General features: G+C 43.9%; 1 protein-coding gene across 1 annotated transcript in view; it reads right to left on the minus strand.

Moving 5' to 3' along the window:
* Positions 1–16,910: 16,910 nt before the first annotated feature.
* The window catches only part of SGCD (sarcoglycan delta), a 339,305-nt gene continuing 334,650 nt past the window's right edge, over positions 16,911–21,565 (minus strand). The window contains exons 7-8 of the mRNA XM_054568124.1: positions 18,647–18,770; positions 16,911–17,298 (exon numbers count right to left, since the gene is read on the minus strand). Of these exons, the coding sequence (XP_054424099.1) occupies positions 17,125–17,298; positions 18,647–18,770 (298 nt within the window). The 3' untranslated portion in view covers positions 16,911–17,124. The remainder of the gene's footprint in view (positions 17,299–18,646; positions 18,771–21,565) is intronic.

Here is a 21,565-nt window from a genome sequence, read left to right on the forward strand (position 1 = left end):
AGCGGGGCCTCTGTTCCCTGGCAGCCAGCCACCCTTGGCAATCCCTGGTGTGCCTTAGCTTGGCTTCTGAAATTGTGGTCCCTCCCTGGCACGGTGCAGTCTGAAGTGTCTCCTACTAGCCACCTCTGACTTCTGTCCTCTTCTTATTAACCTCCCAGGATCTCTGTATTCTACCTTCTTGTTAGCCTCAAAGGCATTCCCCGTGTCTTTTGGTTCTTTCATTATAGTCCTTGATGGTCAATTAAAGAAGCCATCCTTAGCACCTAAAAAAAAAAAAAAAGTGTTCTCATTTCCTGGAGGACAGATTAATATTCATACTCTCCCAGCAGGTGAAAGGCAATAATTACAAATTCCATATGTCTACCTCACAAAAGAAAATGAAGACGAGAAAAAACAGTTGAATGTTCAGTCTTTCCAAGTAATGAAACTAAGGACTTGCCACGCTTCTCTCAGCACCGTGCTCCCCCTCCTGGAACACTCTTCTTGCTTCTTATGTCCCTGACTTGCCATCAAACCTCCGCTCAGATGTCTCCCCTTCAGGGAGCGCTTTAACTACACCGTTCTTGGTGTCTAGAAATTGTCTTGACTTTTTTGTAGAGTTGTACATTTGTAGATTGTAAATTCCATGATGGTGGGGGCCATGCTTGACTTGTTGTTTCTCATAATCCCCAGACCTCAGAAGCATGGCCAGCACTTAGCACATGTTCATTGAGTACCTGGCCAATGAAATGGGCTTGTTCCGCCTGGGATTCAGGACTGGTCACAGACAGAGCCCTGTGTGAAATCAACAGATGTGAGAGCTGGGAGCGATCATTCATCTGCCACTTTTATTTTTACAAAGGAAGGAGCTGAGGCTAAAGCCTTCTCACAGTCAGAAAATAATTAATGGCCAGACAGGGAACAAAGTTGACTTTCTCTTATTTATGCTGCATCAACAGACTTCAAAAGGAGGAATAACACGAGGGCTGGACTTCCTGCCACGTGGCTGGTGCTCAGTAAATGAAGACGCACTGGACAGATTCGAGATCTGACTCTGCTGCTTTCACATGTGTAAACTGGGATAGTCACTAAGGCTCTGCAACTCAGTTTCCCCATTTGCAAGGTGATGTGTCTTACTGATTTTATAAGGTACAGTGAGAATTAGTGTAATAATTTTAAAGGATTCTTTGGCAATCCAAGAAAGACCCTATTGACAGAGGCAGAAAAAGGGAAACATAGAAAGTAGGTCACTCACTGCCTTTATGCCAATTGTACTTACTGTACAGACAAAGATTGGTGGCCCGGAGAAAAGAAGGCAGTAGTACCCTGATGGAAAAGTTAAAGGCAAGGTGAAAGAATGAGAAAAGGCTGGTGTTATAAACTTATCCTCATGGTGCAAGGAGTAGGGGAATGGGCCACTTTCTATCTCTTTGTGAAATATCATTGTAACTATCAAAATCAGAGTAGAGCTGTCTGAGGATTGAAATCAGTAATGCAAATTTTAAAATAGATGCCAGAGCTGCCTGAATGGTGTGAAATCACCAGATTTTCACCAAAATGGAAAATAAAAACTAAGGTGTTCTGAGTGCTTTGGTTTAGTTTATTTCGTATTTATTGATAACCTTTCACATCTCCTGGTGCCAGCAGGGCAGGATGGGGGCCTGAACCAAATGGGAGCCTGGAAGGAGAGAGGACTGGCAAGTGGATGTTGAGCAGGCCCTGCCACAGTCTTCTACAGTGTGGACTCAGGGCTGGATTGGGTTGCAGAGAAACAGCCTGTGGAAAACCTTCTGATTTGAACATTAGGAGGTCAACAGTGAACTTTCTTTAAAGAGTAGTCTCATAGTAGAGGTAGGGATAAAAATGAGATTGAAGGATACTTATAAGTGAGAATACTTTTCAAGAATTTGGGAGATAATTTTTGTAGTGGGCAGGGCTGAAAGGACACTTTTGGGCCTTTGTGTCACAGGGAAAACTTGACCGTGTTGGTAGTCAAAATATAGAAAGATTCAAGAAAAAGAAAGAGCCTCAAGAGAAGGTATATCTCTTCAAGGAAGAGAAGAAATATTTCTTCAAGGAAGATGAACTACACAGATGATATTAAGGAAGACTAAGGACAAGAACTGAGTAGGCATGGTTGAAGGTTCTGGAACTCAGATTGCTGAGATCAGAATTTACTGCCATTTGTATGAGGGAACCTGGTCTTAGACACTGGTCTGGCAGAGACATGGGTCTAGTTGGCACCAAAACCAATGCCCTTCCCAAGCACCTGTCCCTTTAACTCTGTGTTAAGCCCTTTCTTGGTAAGAAACATAATTTGGTTGGAGAGGGAAGGATCAAGGGAGATAACTGAGTTGGGCCAGATTAGTTCCACAGATATTTATTTAACTGTTAAAGAGCAGAGAAGAACCCTTGTGGTAACTATCTCTAGCACTGGAGAAGAGATTAATTACTGGGTTTGGGGGACCTTGGTGGATTATCTATGATGGAGTCTTTTGCAGAGATGCAAGGGCTGAGTCAGATGTTGGAGGGCAATCAGGAACTGCCATGTCATGTGAGCCAAGGGAGGTAGGTCATGAAGCCAAGACATCATGGGAGGGATGGATTCAAAATGGACCAAATCTGTATGAAACCACTTGAAATGAGAATATGAGGTCTAACTGACAAAACAGACCTGGAATGTGGAGGCAGAAGGGAATCGTGGAGTCTGAGGGATGAGAGTGAATGCAGACAGCAATGATTGGGAAGGATTTCTAAGACTGGACTGCATGAATGGTCGATATCACATTTAAGGTAGCTGTCCATTGCCAGTTGTGGCAAAAGTTTTCTTTGGTTCCCCTTCAAGTCTCTTAAAATGGGAAAGGGTTGGACCCTTCCCGCTGGGTCACTGCTTGAACTCCGGTAGGGAAGCCAAGTTCCTACAACCTTGGTGTCCAAATAGAGCTCAGATGTGTGGCTTGGTCTTTGATGTCAAATCTGTAGTGGGGCTTTGTAGCTGTCGCAGGGATCAAGAGAACGTTTTCAGAGTTCATTCTTCTGTGAAATGGAAGGAGAGGCCCCCTTAGGCCCCCATGTATTCTCTATGATTGGAGGTCTTTTCTGGTTTGACCCAGGGGAATGCTTGATAAAATGGATGGAAAATTGAAAATTAAATAATTTTTTGACTGAGGTTGAAAGTGATTTCTGATCAGCCATTTTATAAAATTAATGGCTATAAAGTAACCACACTTAAGAAAGTTTAGGACAAACAGAAATAAACAGCCATATTCATACCTTAACATTGTAACTTAAAATTATCAGTGGTCCATTATCATTCTTAACAATCCTCTCCCCCGCCCCCCGCCCCACCATGTAGCTGCAATTAGCTTTCATGTAATTCCAGGTCTTTTTTACTTACTTTAAACATGTGACATCATTCTATGGTTTCCAAAATTATTTTAATACTTACGATATTCCATTGCTTGGATGTGCCACATTTTATTTACCCATTGACACTATTGTTGGGGAAAAGGTACAGTCTAGTTGTTTTTTTCTTTATAAATAGCACTGCAGTAAACAATTTTGAGTATACAAATTTTACTTGTTGAAGGTTATTTGTGGGATCAAATTATGTGTCATTAATTGTGTTTTATAGAAAAAGCAGATAATAGCTTTTTTCTAAAAAGTTTATTATATAACTATTATGAACACAAGAATGATAATAAGAAAAGTATACCTACAATACCACCATCCACATAAATAGGCTTGCTTCATTTTTAGTTTCCCCAGAAGTCTTGATTCATATGTATACATCGTTTTACATCTTTAACATTATATTTTGCCATACTGAAAACAAATCCTCCCAGCCCTTTGTAAAGACAGCATGATATTCCATAAAGTTGAAATAACCATCATATAAATAGCTTCCCTTCCATCTGGTTAGATAACGTTGCTAATTTTTCCCATCCTTAAATTCTACTGCCATGCGTGTTACTCTTGCTAACAACTTTTCCTATTTAAATACTATTGGTTGGATGAATTTTGAAAATGGATTACCAGGGCCAAAGAGCATGAACCTTCTTATGACTTCTTAAAAATACTGACTGCCCTGTCTGGTGTGGCTCAGTGGGTTGAGTGCTGGCCTGTGAGCTGAAGGGTCGCCTGTTCCATTCCCAGTCAGGGCACATGCCTCATTGCGGGCCAGGTCCCCGGTGGGGGTAGTGCAAGAGACAACCACACATGGATGTTTCTCTCCCTCTCTTTCCTTCCCTCTAAAAACAAATGAATAAAATCTAAAAAAGTTACTGACCAATTACCTTCTGAAATCATACACCAGTGTCTGCTGTGCTAGTGCCCAGATATGTATTTGTCTCACCCCATTTTCCTTGCCCTTGAACCCCACTGGATTCAGAGGTTCAAGGGCAAGGAAAGGTAGGCAACTTCAAAAAATGGAAACAGTTAATTGAAGTTAACACTCAGCTCCTCCATTTGCTAGGAGAATTACCCTAACAGTTCCTTAACTTTTTTGAATATTTCAGTAAAATGGGAATAATTATATCTACCTTATGGGGTTCTTTTCAGGGTTAAACAAATTATAAAGTACAGCCTTCTCACATGGCCCTATTTACATATAGTCACTCAATACAGTCACTATTTATTGAACCAATCTGGAAGGTTAAAAAAAAAAACACCCTCATTGATTTCACTCAGGTTTCTTTGCAGGGGTAGGAACATATTTAATCACCTTTATTTGATATATTAATTACATTTTAGTTAGTAGATTCTAAGTTGTACTTTTTAGCATTTCTGAAATCTGATTGCATCATAAAGTTTGTAAATATTTACTGTGGTAGCATTCCTTTGTTTCCCTTGAAAAGTGGTTATTAATTCTCTGTTCCATCTTCCAGTGCCTTACAATGAGGAAAAATGCACATTTTTGCTTGTGTGAATTACATGCTTATTATCTCTTTTGTTCATTTATTTCGATATCTTGATGGGTTTTCTTATTTAATTGCATGAACTCCTAAAAGAACATCAGTTTCTCCTATTTACTGCTATTATTTTATTCTTTAAAAAAATGGTCTATATGTGAGGTGGGGTAAGCAAGAACTCACAGAATTGAATCTGCCAGTTTTTTCTCCTTGTGATTTCTTTTATCATTCCTCCTCAAATCATAGGTTTGCTGTTATTCGATTTCCTGTTACTTTTTCTTATCGTTTTCACAGCTTTTCCATACGATGTTGTAATCGACTTTTTAGGTCTCTGTCCACCGCTCTGGACCCAGAAATTCAAGGGCAAGGAGTGTGTGTTGTTTAATTACAAGACAATAAGCATTCAGTAGATGCTAGATGAACAAATATATTTAAGTCTGGCCCGCAGAAGGTAATTTTTAAAAAAGATTTTATTTACGTATTTTTAGAGAGAAGGGAAAGGGAAGGGGATAGAGGGAGAGAAACATTGTTGTCTGAGAGCAAAACAGTTGCCTCTCACACACTCCCAACCAGGGACATGGCCCGCCACCCAGGGATGTGCCGGGCCTGACCGGAAATCGAATTAGCAACCTCTCGGTTTGCAGGCTGGCGCTCGGTCCATTGAGCCACACCAGCCAGGGCCACTGGGGCTAACTGAAGGTGGGGCTCTGAAGCGCCTCCTTCCTATCCTCACCAAAAACATGGCTGATTACTTTTCCTAATGATCATCGGATCATCAGTACCTTTCCCACTGGCTTGTGATGGCAGCTACCTGCTTCCCTGGCACCGTGAACAGCCCATCATTGCCATTTCCATGTCTCCGGCTACGTGTTTCATTGGCAGGGTTGCCAATCGTGAGTGACGCGAGTGCAGAGATTGGTCTTGTTCTTGTTCTCTGTTTGAGGTTGCTAAAGAATAAATGGTAGAGTGAAATGATCAATTGATAGAAGGTGAATTCTTAAATTCACTTGAGCCTGTTTCTTGGTTTTCTGGTCTGTTCTTTTTAGGTACCTGGCATTCTGCCAGGCTGAAATGCTAAAAATGAAAGCTGTGCCTGCATCCTTGAGCCCATGTTCTAGTGGGGCAAGCGGAAGAGTGAAGAGGTTGTTTTAGCACATGAGGGTCTGCCCCGGGCTCCCTGAGAGCACAGAGCAAGGGCTGCTTGATCCATCAAGGGGGCAAGTCAGGGAATCCTGCCTGGAGGGAGGATGTCTGAGCGGGTCTTCGAGGGTGAACGGGGCGGGGGAGGGGGGAGACATACGAAGGAAGGAGAGGGTGTTTGTCTCACAGGGAAATACTATTCAAGGCAGTTGATCTGGGTTCCTGCTTTTGAAATATTACCAACTTCATGACTGTTTTGTGTTTTTAGACAGTTTGTGAGGTTTATGTCATCTTTGGGTATTTCTGCAGAGAATATACCTTGCTTGTTTTTTTTGTTGTACTTTGCCTGATAAGGTTTAGAATTTTCTTGTTTATTTCCCCTGAAATTTCTGTTGAAACTTTTATCAGAAGTTTGTAACATGAGCAAATTGATTTGAAGGAAAACAAGAAAATCTTTATTAATTTTAGTCTGTACAGATGAGTTGGTCTCTCGTATTTATCTCTTGGATAATTTCTTTGCAAGTTTTGGGTTTTTGTTGTTTGTTACTTGAATGCTCAGTGTAAGAGTTTAATCATGTATAATCAATAAGATAAGGATTTTATTGTTATATATTTTTAATCTGAATCACTCCTAATAATTTTTACCACAAAGTGTACTTTAAAATATTGATTTTCCTTTTGTCCAAATTTTATAGGTTAATGTTTGCCTAACATGTTTTTAAATGAAACTTTTGACTTGGTCTCTAAATTAAAACAGGTATTTTAGTGTTATAGTTTCTGCCTTTGATTTAACATCTATTATCCTAAACTTTGCCTTTTCAAAATGCTTACTTCCTATTTTCAATATACTACAATTTGGCAGATTCTGTTCTCACATGATAAAAACCCATTTTAAATTCTAATGAGTTATCTTGAAATATCTCGCAGGGACTCTATCCTGTTTAGTTATCTGTGCCAGGGAATCTCAAAGGCTGTTCTGCTGTCTGTCCATTGTCACAAGGGTCTTCCCTGAAGGCCATAAATTGATCCTCAGTGGCTCAGTGGGTTTGGTGTTCTCAATGGTACTTGAAATTTGGCATTCACATAATATCATTAACCTGTCTTTGGGCTGAATTGGAGAAGCTGATTCATCCATGTTGCTCACAAGTTTTTCTGAAATGTGTTTCTCTCTCTGTACTCTGCTTCCCATTCTCCACCTTCATTTCCTGGGTTCTTTTCTTCAGATAAAGTGAGATTGGATTATTAAGTTGGCTACAGAATCTTATATTTTTTTTTTAAGTCAAGATCAAAAGAAATATAAAAGTTGCTGATTTATAACTATTTTCCACTTAAAACCTTTGCCTCCTTTCAAAGAAAGGAAATAGAACTCTTTTTGGCCTCTTCTATTTCATCTGCTTTCTCACTTGGTATCAACAATGATGTCAATTAGTGTGACTCATTAGTAGCAGCCTTTTCCTCTCCTTAGTATTTCTTTATTATTTTAGCTACATCTCAACATTTTTCCATCAGTGAATCCCCTCTATTGAATGGTGGTTTCTCTGATTTCTTTCTCTTCAATTTAGATTTTTTTTTTTTTTGGTAAATTCTCCTGCCCGCAAAGAAACCAGGTAATAAAATTACTATATCTTTGGAGGTAAATTACACCCTGATTGGGAGTAAAATTTTTATCATAGCCTTTGACCTTGTGGGTTATGTAACGTTGCTTCACTGTCATTTGTAGGCAGTAGCCAAATCTGATGAGATGTAGCCCACAGTGAAAATACAGTTGGGAATGGACACTAGTCCTGTCATGCACCAAATATGTAAAATTTGCCTCAGAGTTTCTAAATGAGGAAATGACCTAACTCCCCTACAACATATTATGAGGACCAATTTAGATATGTCATTCATTACCCTTTTTAAAAATGAATATAAGCATTATAGGGTTCTAGGTTGATAGGCAAACAGGTGAGTCATAGCACAATGTAGAATTATGAAAGAAATTAGAAAAAAATTAATAGGGGAATCAAGGAAGAGGGATGAAGGCCACAGAGATAAGATGATGTTGGAGGGTTTCCTGAAGGATGGTTTCCCGGGGTGAGGCGGTGCTGGATGGAAGGGCATGCTAGGCGGGTGCAAGAGTATGTGCAAAACCTCAGTGCAAAGGCCAGGAGAGTGGAGATGCTCAGAGCGGACGGCGGGCTGCGGTGAGTTGATCAGAGTGGCTCTGTCATGATAATTTTCCTCCTAAATTACTTCATCCCTGGCCCCATCCTGGGGAGCAGTGCTAGGGTATCTTTGGGAAGCGGATGGAAATGGATTGAACCATGGATGGGCACCTAGGTCCAAAGTGGCCTGTCCGTAGGTTGACCAAGAATGCTAAGGTAGGCCAGTTAAAATGGTTTCGCCCACTAGGGACTGTATTGGCTTCTCCATCGATTTGGGAGGGTGTGGTGAACTGGAGCAGAGAGAGCCTATGCGGTCCCTCAGAGAGCAGGAAGGCATGGCGATTCCCTTGACCGGTTCCAGTCCCGGGGACTCCCAAGCCTAGACTACGTATTACCTTTTATAAGGCAGCCTGTGTGAGTCTCTCCCTGAGAGTCAAAATGGCTTAACCAATGTGCCAGGCCACAGAGCAGAGAGATGCGGAAAAGAAGTAACTCTGAAAATGAATTCTGGGTGGAGTCCAGTAGGCGTAACTAGTTTACCAACTCTCCACGAGGAATGCCCTAAAGAAGTGGACAAGGGTGCTTTCCTTCTTACCAATCATTATTTTTATTAATATATTTTACAAGACTGCGGTCGAAATAATATTAAATACAAATTTTTTTTATACAGAAAGTGTAATAAAGTTAAAATAGTTCCTTGTAATTCATAGCATTATTGCAATGCTTACAAAATTTTTGCATAGAGTGTGCAAGGATTGATGTTATTCAAAATAAAAACAAAACTAAGCTCTTTCTTACATCACGCCCAAACCCAGAGAAAAACAAAACCAAACCAAAAATAACCCAAGAGCTGACCTTACTTACTTTATGAGAATGGGGTGACTTTTTCAAAAATCCCCAAGCAACATGGACTTCTAGGACCCCATCTTCCCTACTAAAAGCGCCAGCACCAGGCTTCCCCAGGAGCGCACTGACCAGCACTGCGATCCAGCATGGTCCTCTCTCTTCCCTTCTACAATCCGACCTCCTTCGGGGGTCTGCTTCTACTTCTTCGTGGCCTCAGAGAAAACTGGGGAGGTTGTTAACGTGGAGAACTGCCTTCTCCCCTCAGCAAAACACTGGACACAAATTAGGTTTATTCAGGTTTGTGGACTCTTCCCTCTACTTTGCTAGGTCCCTTCCCTACTGAGGCATCTGATTTCCAGCTCTCATGATGTTAGCTCCATGAGACGCCTTAACGGTATCCATACCTGATATGCCACTGGGACACGCACGCCATTAAAATAAAACCCCTGAATGACTTACCCTAAAACAGGGTCCCTGATGTTTTCGCGCTCATCCCTTTACTGAGGTTTTATGGGGCGGCGGAGCCACGTGAGCCCTGCAGGACCCTGGCTGGCCCTGGGACTAGGTCCGGGCGCGGGGACAGCAGCAGGCTCTGTCCACACCCCCAGCAGACTGGACGTGTGCTGCTGAAGGAGCCTGGAAAAGCAGGACGAGTCCCAGTCTCTTTCCCGTTTGGTCTCCCAGCGCTGGGTGCCGGCAGGCTGATGGCTGGGCCTTACCTTGGGCAAACTGGTCAGTCACCTGTTTGGATGGTCGCTGCCTGAGCTAATTCTTCAGAATGCTTTTTGGTCTTTTAGTTCTTACAGATCAAACCCCGATCTTTTTGCTTAGAAGATGAAAGTGCCCCAAAGCCACCAAGTTGTGAAGAACTTCAGATGCACTCATCTCCTCTAGTAGCTGGAATGTCCCCAGCTTCATTGCTGAGTCCAGGTCCCCCGTGCACAATGCACAGGTTCAGGGTTAAAGGGTGCCACCGTTTAAATGAGGACTGACCAATGGTCCCTTTTCCAACCCAGATCAATTAGAAGTTACAGCCTGAGTGCTTGGGTGAGAAGTTCCTGCACGTGGGGCGGGGCCTGGCCGGTCAGTGAGGACTGACAGGGCCTGGGGCGTGGGGCTACAGCCATCGGCAGAGCCAAAGCGCCAGGCTGGGTATTGAACGCCTGATGCGAACCGAGTCCTTGCTAGTCCTGTATTCTTGCAGAGAAACACGGACAGTAATAGAGATTGAGCTCCCTTCTAGTTAATTCTTTTTGAGTTTTGCTACAAGTAAAAGTAGGGAAGTGTGATAACCAAATGGTGTCAAAGACCTCACTTAAAATAAGACACTTGTCTTTTGGGCTGAGGAACAGGGAAGAAGATGAATGTGTGAGGAAATGCTGACTTGGTTAGCCACGCCCATAGATCACAACGCGTTAAAATTTTCTCTTCAATGCAAGGCTGACAACACACGTCTTCCAATTTGTAAGGACAAGAAGCCCGACTTAACAAGGACCACATGCAGAGCAAACTGATTTTTTTTTTTTTTTTGGTTCTAGATTCTATTCAGACTGACTTTGCATGTTTTCTCCTTGGGGAGGTAACACTTCAGCACTGAGTGCTGTCATGGACAGGAAATTACAGAAAGATGGGAGACGTAAGTTATAGTTCCATCTACCCAAAGTGGCCTAGTCTAAAAATGGGCAGACGACATTTTTCAATGGCCTAAAAAATAGTTTGACATGTTGGTGACTTCAGAGCACAGTGGCCTGGAGTTAGGTTCACATTCCAGCTCTGCCATTTTCTAGTTAGTGGCTTTGGGCAAGTTTCTTAACCTCTCGAAGCCTCAGCTTCCATCTCTGTATGTAGGGACAATACTAGAACCTACCTCAAAGGATCATTTTGAAGATGAAATAGTGAATGCATGTAAAACACTCAGTAAGTGCTCAATGGATATTAATAAAAATTAATATTGTAATCAGAGAATAGAATCTAACTCCCGTCATATCATAGATTAGGCTTTGGATCCAAGAAGACCAGTTTGACTTTATGCAAAATTTCTAGGGCATGATTCTTTTTGGGGAGAAGGTCCAGAACTTTGCTCAGCTTCGCAAAAGGATGACCCTCAAAATGTCAGAATCCCACGAATTAGATGAATATGGGGACTAAAGAAACACCAACATCATCCTTCTGCCCCAAGACAATTCTTTGCTCTGCTGCTCCTGCCTCAGTGATTAACTTGGAATTTCGCGCATTATGAAATCTGGGTTATCGCTCATTTCACCAAAATGACCTAAATGCAGAACTAGGCTGTGAGGACACTGGAAGAAGAGGGACTACTAGACAAGTCTCAGAGTGGGAATGCAGAGTTGATTTTAGGAAAGACAGATGGTTTCTCCTCTTTCCTCCCAATGAGGGCAGCCTCATGTTTGCCTTGTTTATCTGAACTCAGCTAATGCTCAGAGAAGACGGGGATCCCCTCACGCGTTAGTGAGGCTGGCTGGCTACCTGTCTAATGAGGTGTTTTTGCAACACTACTCTGGCTTCCTATCACAACAAGTACATTTGGATTCTATACATACTTCTCGCCTATACAACCTTTGTTCTATTCCAGCTGCAAACCTCATGCAGGCGGGAGTGATATTACCACTTTCTGAGCTGATGCTGATTTAGCGTTGTTGGCGGTTATGTTTGAGACTAGTGGACTTGAGAACACCTCCAATGTGTTAAGACATGACGCTTCCTATGGCATCAAGGGCTCACAGTATCCTTCAATTGCTCTTTTCTCAAAGGAAGATGCTCATTTCCTACCCTGTCAGTATCTCTAAAAGGAAGCCGGGCAAAAACAAAAGAAAATAGTGTGTGTGAGCAGGGGCCACCCCAAATGGGCTATTTTATTTTACACTTGTGCTCTGACAATACGCAAAACAAGGACCTCCCACCAATAATTATCTTCCCTTTGCCATTCAGATCTGCCTCGAGAAGTTTCAAGGTCTCCATTATGAAGACAGCTTCTAAGAACCATAGAAGCCACGTTGCTTTTGAAAGTGCTAGCGCGGGCCGTACGCTGTGCTGGCCGAAGCAGCAGGCTTCCGGCCGCTTTCTCTCTTATCAGTGGTTGCTCTTTGTGAATGAGAAATTCAGAGGCAACTGTGTAATTTTAAATTCTGATTACCACAAAGAAAGATGTGCATCCGACATCCCAATGCAGTAGCTTTGACTATTTTAATAGAAATATGCTGGAAATGGGAGAACCTTCCATGAAAAGTGATGAAAGACCAAAGGGGAGCCATTTTATATTTGAGATAAAAGGCCTGTTTTCTAAGGTTGTTTCTTTTAACTTTTTCCCCTCACCTGCCACTGGGGCACCGAGCAAATGTATCAATCCAGGAACTGCTTTGTTATCCTTTTTGTGCCTCAGATTTCCTGGTGCAGGGGAAAGCTAGAAAGTGGGTCTTGTTGACAACGTACTCAAATGGGATTTCCACCTTTCGTAGAACCTTAGGAATAAGGTTCATTTGCTTCCTTGAATATGTATTTATCTCTTTTGTCCAAGCATCATGCTACCTTTTACCTAAAAATATAAACAAAAGCAAGAAATTTTTGTCTAGTCTCTCCTGTGACGGGTGGGGCTGCCAACTGAATCCTCTTTCGGTTGGATGGAGATTAAAATGCTGAAGCGCTCCGTAAGTGAGGTTGATTAGGGTCTCAAAATGGTGGTGGTTTTCACTGAGGGAAAAAAACCTTTCCTCTCCAACACAATACTCAGATTCCAAAGGCTCATTCATACTGGTGCTATTCTAACAGTAGCGGATACGAGCACCCTGATTTCGCAGTAGGGATGCTGATGGAAGGGGCACGCCTCTGGTGGGAACCTGCCTCACCGCGCAGATGGAGACAGACTCCCACATGGGATTTTTTGCGCTCCCGCTACAGCGAAGCACAGAGACCCAGGGCCTTGGAGACAAAAAATCAAACCGGAGTTAGCCTGGCTCCTTCCAATAACAGCTTCATGAAAGAATTGTTCTCTTATTTTTTTCCCTACCTATTTAAAGATGCTTCTTGCAATATTTCTAGTTACTTATTGGTCTCACTAGTCTTTCTGGCCTTGTGTGGTCATAGGATAGTAAGTACATCGGAGGTGAGAAACTGAGGTGGTGATGTTCAGTCAAAAACATTCTCTGGAGGACCAGGGGGTGGATGGGCGTCTTTTGGGAATTGGGGAAGGTGAGGAGGAAACCTCTTGGTAGAGACTGCAGAAATAGTCTCTTTAGGGAGGGGATTCTAAATTTAAATCACAGGACCCCTGCTCCCCTCCTTGCCACATAAGACACAGACAGGAGGAGCCTCCTATCTATTAAGGGTCCAAGGAAAAAGCTTTTGGACGATCACAATTTTCCTGTCCTTTCCCATCTTCCCCTGAATTCTTGCCTCCTTGTTCCCAAGATCCTGTGAGCCTCCATTTCTCAGACAAGTGGATCACTTTTTTTTTTTTTTTTTTTTAAATCGCAGCCTAAGGCTAACCTTTTGTCTATAGCCAGGTGTTTATATCCCCAAGCACACGCGGGCATGTAGGCTTACTCCATGCTGTCGTGAGGTCTGCTTCCTTTGCTGCCGTGCTCAACACATACCACGAATGACCTCTTCGTCAGGGGTCAGCAAACTTTTGCTGTAAAGGCCAATTGGGAGCTCTTTAATGTGCTGTGGGCCAGGAGATCTCCGGCACAGCTATTCAACCCTGCTGTTACAGTAGGAAACCAGCCAGAGACAACATGTAAATCAATGGATGTGGCTGTGTTACAATAAGACTTTATTTACAAAAACAGGTGATGAGCCAGATTTGGTTTAGGGGTCTCACAGTTTGCTGAGCCCTGCTCCAGAATCAAGCCTCAAGCAATCTTTGGTCTGTGGTTGCTGGATAGACAATGAAAATGATCCAGAGGAAAACTGATGTAAGAGAAATTAAAACCAATTCATTTATAAGACCTGCTCCTTGGGTGACGTAATTAACAAGCCTCATGTGAAGTTGCCATCTATGCAGATGCCGCCATAAGGGCTTTTGAAACCTCCGTCACACCCTTGCCGTTTCCCAGGACTGAGACGTTATGACTCAGTGCTAAATAGACATAAGCGCTAAACCTGCTTGGAGATCAATTTTTCATTTTTAAAACTCTTTTGAAGAATATTAACATACTAGAACATCTAGAATATTAAAAATTCATTTGATTTGCTTGTTATGCCACCCGCTGCTCAATGTGCTGAAAGGTGTGATTGTCTAGAAGACATTATAAAAATTAGAAAGAATCTCATTTTTTAAAATTAAAGGTTCTCAGATTTTAATGTAAAAGATATATATATATATATATATATTCTTTTTCCCAGCACTCACGTAAAACTTTCCCTCATGACCATGGACAAATATTCTAGTTGAAGGAAGTAGGGGGAAAAAAAATGTACACTGACGAACTTAGAATGCATTTTATCAAGTTCTAAAGTCTGAACCAAAATACATAATTTAATCCATGCCAAATTTCCTGCTCATTACCTGGTATATTGTGGTCACTTAGCACAAATGAAAATTAGGATTTTATATCATGTTTGTCTCCCATAGGTACTTGATTTCTATTCTTGGCTGCTATTATTATTTCTATTTTATTTGTGATCTGAATACCTTTAGGGTAAAATTTTGTAAATGGGATTACACCAGTCTTTTCATTGGTATAAAATTCCCAAGGTGCTTATCTCAGTCTTCAATGTAATGATTAGACAAAAATCAGAGGAAAGAAGTTCAGGAACCTTTTGTGTCCTTGGCATTTGTAGATTGTGTACTAAGATGGGGAAGTGCAAAGATGGTGTGTCTTCTTGAAAAAAACTTTGTCTGCCGGTATTCAGCCACAAAGGACCTAATAGCTACACCTGTTCACCTGAATGACGTGGTACCTGTGTGTGGTGAATGCAGAATCTGGCTGCATGACCCTGCAGGAGATAGATAGATAGATAGATAGATATAAAATATTGATCCACAGAAACTTGATAGCTTTTTGGAGTTTTCTTGTCTAGATCCTAGTGCTATAAACCAAGCAATCTCATGATCTTGCCCTTGAACAACCCAATTCTTCTCCATGGGACACTGAGCAAGAGTGACTAGAGGGAGCTTAGGGTCTGGAAGCCAGCAGGGCCGTGGTCAGACTGGAACCACCCTTTTCCCCCTACTTCTGGGCGACTAAGCAACACAAAGCTTGCTCTTACATCCCATGTGTGCAAACCGTGGCCCAATACTTGAGTGGCAGCTCAACAATATCCTACCTTTTTTTTTTTTTTTAAAATTTAATCTCCTATGACAAATCTTACCCTGCTTGTGAAGTAAGAAAAAACTAGAATCTCGTTGAGGATAAAAAAAAGCAAACAAACAAACAAAAAACAACCGAAAACCAAAAGCCATTCAGGCCTACAACTACTATTTCATTTCAGTCTGTGGGGCCAATCCTGGCCAAGTGGCATCTAGGACTGTCTGAGCCAGGTGTGTCTCCCTTCTGGGCTCCTCAGACTTCACATCTGTCAGCCACTTGGCTCGCTGACCTGCTTTTAAGATGCCCCGTCATTACTGAACCATTCCCCTCCAATCACCCAAAATAAACTACAGGAAACGACAAGATAAATAGGATGTGCTTCTCCTTGCTGAGTGCATTGACTTAAGGCATAGGCACATTTCCCCCTCTTTGAACAGAGATGGTGTAATCCCCTGTCCCAGCACAAGAGCTGGCCAGGGTGACCCTGGAGCATGGTGATGAGGACGGCGTGATGGGTGGTAGCTGATGGCGGGAATTAGAGGGCTGCCTCCGCACGTGGGGTGGGGGGTCGCTGCTGGGCCCAGGGGACACAGTGATTCTGATCAAGACACTTGACTCAGTTGATGTTACATCTCAGTGAGCATGTCTGGGGGGAGGAGGCATGTAGTACTTCAGATCTGTTATTCTTGGAGAAAATATAATGGTGAATTTAGGAATATGAGTATCCCTACATCAAAAAAAAATATATATAGGAAGATTAAAGTCAGTGTGTGCATGCCTTTGAAAATAAAAGGCATGTCTCTAAAATACCTACCAATCCCAAGAAACAAAAATAATTAGGTTCCTGATGCTACCCTTAGACTTCTCTCTCCAAATGGCTCCTCTCGGGGTAGGGCTGCCCTCCTGTTAATTTTGGATCAATTATTCTGAGTTGGAGTCTACTGAGTGTCAGAAGTGAGGATGGAACAGATTTCGAGCCTTTCCCCCCCTTTAAACAGAGATATATTACCCATTTACTCTTTGCCTGTAAGGCCACTGAGTAGCTTCCAGCCGACTGAGGAGCAGCTGGTATCCCGTTTTGTGCTGATTTATAACTCCAGCTTTGACTGGGGGATAGCATGCGAGTTCGAAGGAAGTAAGGTAGCGGGAGTGGCGCACACAGTTCACACTTCGCCGAAATTCACCCTCCTGACTCATCCCACTACAGAAGCCCCCAAACATCTGACTGCAAAGGAAGAACAGCCATTTCGAGCTGCTACGGCTGAGCTGCCCCATCCCTAACTTGAAGAGGGAGAAGGTGGTCAGCCTCACTAAAGCCGTGAAAGGAAACTAAGAGGCCCATTTTTAATTCCAGGGTCTCAGCGCTTGAGCGTGACTTGGAGATTCCCGCCATCACTGCCCCGGAATGACACTGAAGGAGGAGAAATGCTGTTACTCAAAGGCAGGGATGAACATTTGGCAAGTGTCCGGGACACTGAGTGACTTTTGAAGGGTCTGGGGAATGCTGAGCCTGAATTTAGTGTTTTGATTTTTACCATGTTGGGGGTGGGGGCAGGGGCGGGGATGGAAATGACCGGACATCCAGGGTCACCCATGGTTCCTTTTGTACTGAAACCTCATTTTATACAGAGGATATATATATTTATTTATATATATTTATATATATTTATATCCACCCACACACGCAAACACATTCACACGTATACACGCACACGCGCACACACCCAAGGTCTTTGATAGGCTTTCTGTGTTCTAGTAAAAATAGCTGGCAGCCAGTGTCTCAAGCCAGAAAAAGGCCTTCCGCTGCCAACAATGTCCACTATGGAGAGTCTCTCAAAGGCAGACACTCGTGTTTATCTGACAAGTGGAACCGGTCCCTGCCTGGGACAGGAATAATCTTCCGTTGGCGCAGACGCAGATCTCGTAGACCTTCTGCCTCGTTCCTGTGGGCGTGTAGGATCCGTGAGGCAGTCTAGGTAGTTTGATTTTCGCAGCATCTAACTTAATCTAAAGAGAGTAAATAGGAAGGAAGAGTTAGAGGCTGGCGCGTGTTCTCCTGACATTCAGACATAGTAGATGAATGTTCAATTCAACTTAAATCGAATGAGCACATACTATGCGTTGAGTACTGTAGGCACTGGGCATGTGGAGGTGAGTAAGACAAAAGTCGCCACCCTCACAGAAGCTTCTGTTCTGGCGAGACAACACTGCACTGACAATGTTACATATATTAGCATCTTGCAAGAGTATATCATGTAGAATGTGAATAGAGTCCCAGAGTGAAGTAAGTTTGGAAACGCTAGCTTAGCAATTTCCTTCACCATGGGCCTCCTCAGACCCTGAGTATGTCTGCGTGCACGGTGAGTCTTCCGAGAATATTCAACACTTGCTGGGCCTAAGTGACTGTTACGACATAACCGATTCCTGCATAATCTGGATCCTGACGGTGGTACCTGTACCTGCTGTAGTCACTGTTTTAAATGTGTGCGGCTTGGAGTTTGTGGCTATTTGAAGAGATGGTTCGATAACTGAATGCTCTGACGAGCTCTTTTAAAAAAGATACTGCAAATGTCAAACCTATGAAAAGGTGGGCTTGGCATATGGAGCAGCTCAAGACTGATCTCACCTCCCTGTAGCTACAAAAGGTAGAATCGAGTTTTGCTTTAAAAAAGAAAATCATACGTTTTTCTCCTCTTAAAATTCTTAAATAGAAAACTTTGCCTATGAACACCATGAAGGCGTTTCAAAGGTTTGCAGTTGCACCATGTTTTCTGTACGCTGCTTGCAAAAACACAGAGAGCCGTTCTGTTCACCGAAGTGGGGCTGTGCTGGGGTAAGGGAAGGCGTGTTTGCCCCACTGCGGCCTTGTCTTTTGAACTCCGGCTCGTCTGGGCTGGGCTGGCTGTTGGATCTGACTCTCCGTGCTCCGGGAAGGTAGAAACATGCAGCATAAACTTTACAAATGACTGCAAGTAAATTAAGTTCTCCTTCCGCCAGGTGTGTGCGTGATGCATAGCTTAATTTTCCAGCTACATAAATCCTATTTTAGGTGACAAGAGACAAAATTCGGAAGCAGCAATCATCTTTACGGCCATATCTATTATTCTGTACTTGCAATACATGCTATTATCTCGGCATCTTACAAATAATGACTCATAATTTTTACAAGTTGTGGTTTTGGCTTATCATTTTCCTGCTCGACGTATCTGTTTCAGAAATAACACTTGCTGGTTGGCCCCTTGTGTCGTCACGGGGTAGGGTCCACTTTGGCAGCGAAGGGAGGCACAGACAAGTGGTGGGAAAGGCTGGCTTGTCGCAGCTGCGTCTCTGGACCTCTGTCCTCCCCTCCCCCTACCTCTCCATCTTTGGACTCCAGTCTCAGCTCTGTCCTGCAGGTGGCTTCCATGTTGCCGGCTTCTGCATTTATTTCTACTCCTTTTGGGGCCTCCATCACCAGAGACCGGGTTGGGGACTCCAATCTGAAATACACACAAGGCTGAGATTAAAGATCCCACATCAGTTTCTGTGTGTGTGTGTGTGTGTGTGCGTGTGTGTAAAATTTAAGAGGAAGTGTGATGCTCAGAGCACCGCAACAGCACTTCAGTATTTGAGCAGCAAATTTTTCCAGCTTCGATGAACAAACTTGGTCAAGCGGATAAAGGAGAGCACCTCTGGGCTTTACCCTCAGTGCATGTCACAAAGGTTGTAAGGAGGGAGTTCCAGGGTCCTGGCTTCCTCTTATCTTACCCCTAGTCAATTATTGCTTCATTGGTAGAACTAACCACATTCTTGTATAAGTTTTGTTTATTTTTAGAGTAAGGCGATCCCAGGTCTAAACTGTGCTTCCTGAAACTGGTAGGTATTCCTCCTACTCTGTCCTCCTTTCTGTGTCTTCCGTGGGGGCGGAGTGAGACACACGTGGACTCGAGCCACAGCCTCGGGGCTGCCACTCCACGACCTTGGGGAGCGTTTCCTTCCTCCCTTTTTTCTCCTTGCCAGCATTTCTCAAAGCCTCCATTTCCTCACCTATAAAGTACCTCAAACAGTAGCTGGCATGTTGGAATGCATAATACATATTCACTTATGTTCACTACTGTTACGATTGTTGTAATACCAGCAAGTCATAAAGAAATTTCAGGCCTTACTCGAGTAGACTTGTCAAAAGAAAACTCAGAGCGGCTCAGTGGCTGGGGCGCTTAGAGACGGGAAGCGATTTGACAGCAAGGAGGCGGCATGAGGGGGTGGTTGCCAGTCATACAACTGCTCTGTCTCTTGATGGCAGTGGTGCTTACATATTCCTATGAGTTTGTGGACACTCACAACTATAGCCCTGAAAGAGTTCATGAATATCGTATGTAACTTAATTATGTCAGTTATTATCACAAAACAGAGGCTAATACGCCTTAGAAGGGTTTTGGCCTAACTCACTTCACGTGAACAATATTACCCACCCACTGAATAGCCCACAGTTTGACATTACTACCAAATACAAATGAACAAAGGGCCCCTTCTCTGTTGCAGAGAGAGAAAGTGTCCTGACTTAGGGAGGAAGGGCCTCCGTGTGGCTCTCCAGCTGCTCTGATTCAGTCCAGTTTCCTGTGTTCCTAACTTTTGGACACTTTAGAGAATATTCTCACCTGAGGATATGATGATTGACTTGAGAGAGAGAGAGAGAGATGTGAGAGAGAAACATCAATCGGTTGCCTCCCATACGCACCCCCTTGAACCCGCAACCCTTTGGTGTACGGGACGATGCTCCAACCAACCGAGCCCCTGGCCAGGGCACTTTCAGACACTTTGAACGTGTTAGAAAGGGACATCGCCCTCTCTGCCACCTGCTGACTCCCTCTCTGCCTCCTGCCCTCTCTGTGCCTCAGGCAATCCTACCTTGGGCTTCACGGGGTCGGGGGGGGGGGGGAGGGAGCAAGCTGATTGGCGGGACGTCCCCACTGAGAGCCACACCACCTCCCACGGGTGCTGCGAGAGGGCTGCTCCACACTCCCAGGCCTGGGCTCCTGAGCTCTGCTTCCAGGCAGCAGGCTTCTCCACTGGTTTTCACATTTCCCCCACTGTGACTCCACCGGAATCACAGAGAGAAGCCGCAGGTCCAGTACTCGTGCATGGGCTGGCTTGGACTTCTCCATAACGCATTCTTTCCTGTCCGACCTCCCCACTTTCTGCACAGCAAAAATCCCAAGCCCTACCTTCTCCTCCTGGGAGACCTCCACCGGGGGGCGGGGGGGGGGTGCTGGTGTAGGTGTGGCTCTGCATGTGGCTGTTCTCACTGTAATGGCAGTACCAGGAGGGGGTCTCGTTGCCAGAGCGACAGGGAGTGCTCTGCGCAGGGCAGCCTCGCCCAGACACGGAGTCCAACTCACCTGAGCTCCTCCTGTTCTCTTGACCCCCCTCATTTTTGAAATGTGAAGACAGTTTTGCATCGTGTTCCCCCCGGCCCCCCGCCGCCCCCGTCCTGTGAGGACTGACTGACTTAACCCTGCTTATCCGACTCTCTAACGTCTTCTGTTTTCACTGACATTGATACCTTCCCCTTATTGATTTTCCCTGTTGGTAATACTGCCTGCTCACCTCCAACGTTGTTCATGCTCTTCCCAAAGGGACTGCTGCCACCCCCTTCCCCAGGTGACAGTCCCCATGCCGTCTTCATCCCCTTCGCCCTCCCTCGTTTGATCCGCTACCTCACGACTTCTCCACAGTCAGTGAGCTAATTCATCTCCCACCTGCGCTGTTTCACCTGCCTCACAAGTTCATTCTCTCGCCTTTCCTCTTCTCCACTGGCCTTCCCACACGAGCATGTCTTCCTAAAGTGAGTTTTGAGTACATCACTTTTCTCACCAAAACCTTCACAAGTTCCTCAGAAAAGATCCGACCTTCTGAGTTGACTCAGCCATTGAGAATTTGGTCTGATGTATTTTGCTAGTTTCATTTCTTGCCACAAACATCCGCTATGTTTTACTGAGCACTTACTCGGTAATGGGCCCTGGGCCAGCTGCTTTATATGCCTCATCTCATTTCATCGTCACAACAATCCTATGGCTTTGCGATTCCTGTGATCCTTACTGTGCAAACAAGGGAACTAGGGCGAGCGACTTGCTCAGGGTTATACATCTAGTAAAAGGGCAGAGCCCAGATGCAAGTTCAGGCTTAGTGGACACCAAAGCCCGTGCACTGACCGCTGTGCCACACGGCTTCCAAAGGGACTGCACTTTCCTGTCCACCACATCTTCATGCTGTTCTTTGTCATTAAAAGCCGCCT

This window comes from Pteronotus mesoamericanus, unplaced genomic scaffold (assembly GCF_021234165.1).
Source record: "Pteronotus mesoamericanus isolate MK-2021 breed Mesoamerican mustached bat unplaced genomic scaffold, CSHL_Meso_final contig_2, whole genome shotgun sequence".
NCBI lineage: Eukaryota > Metazoa > Chordata > Mammalia > Chiroptera > Mormoopidae > Pteronotus > Pteronotus mesoamericanus.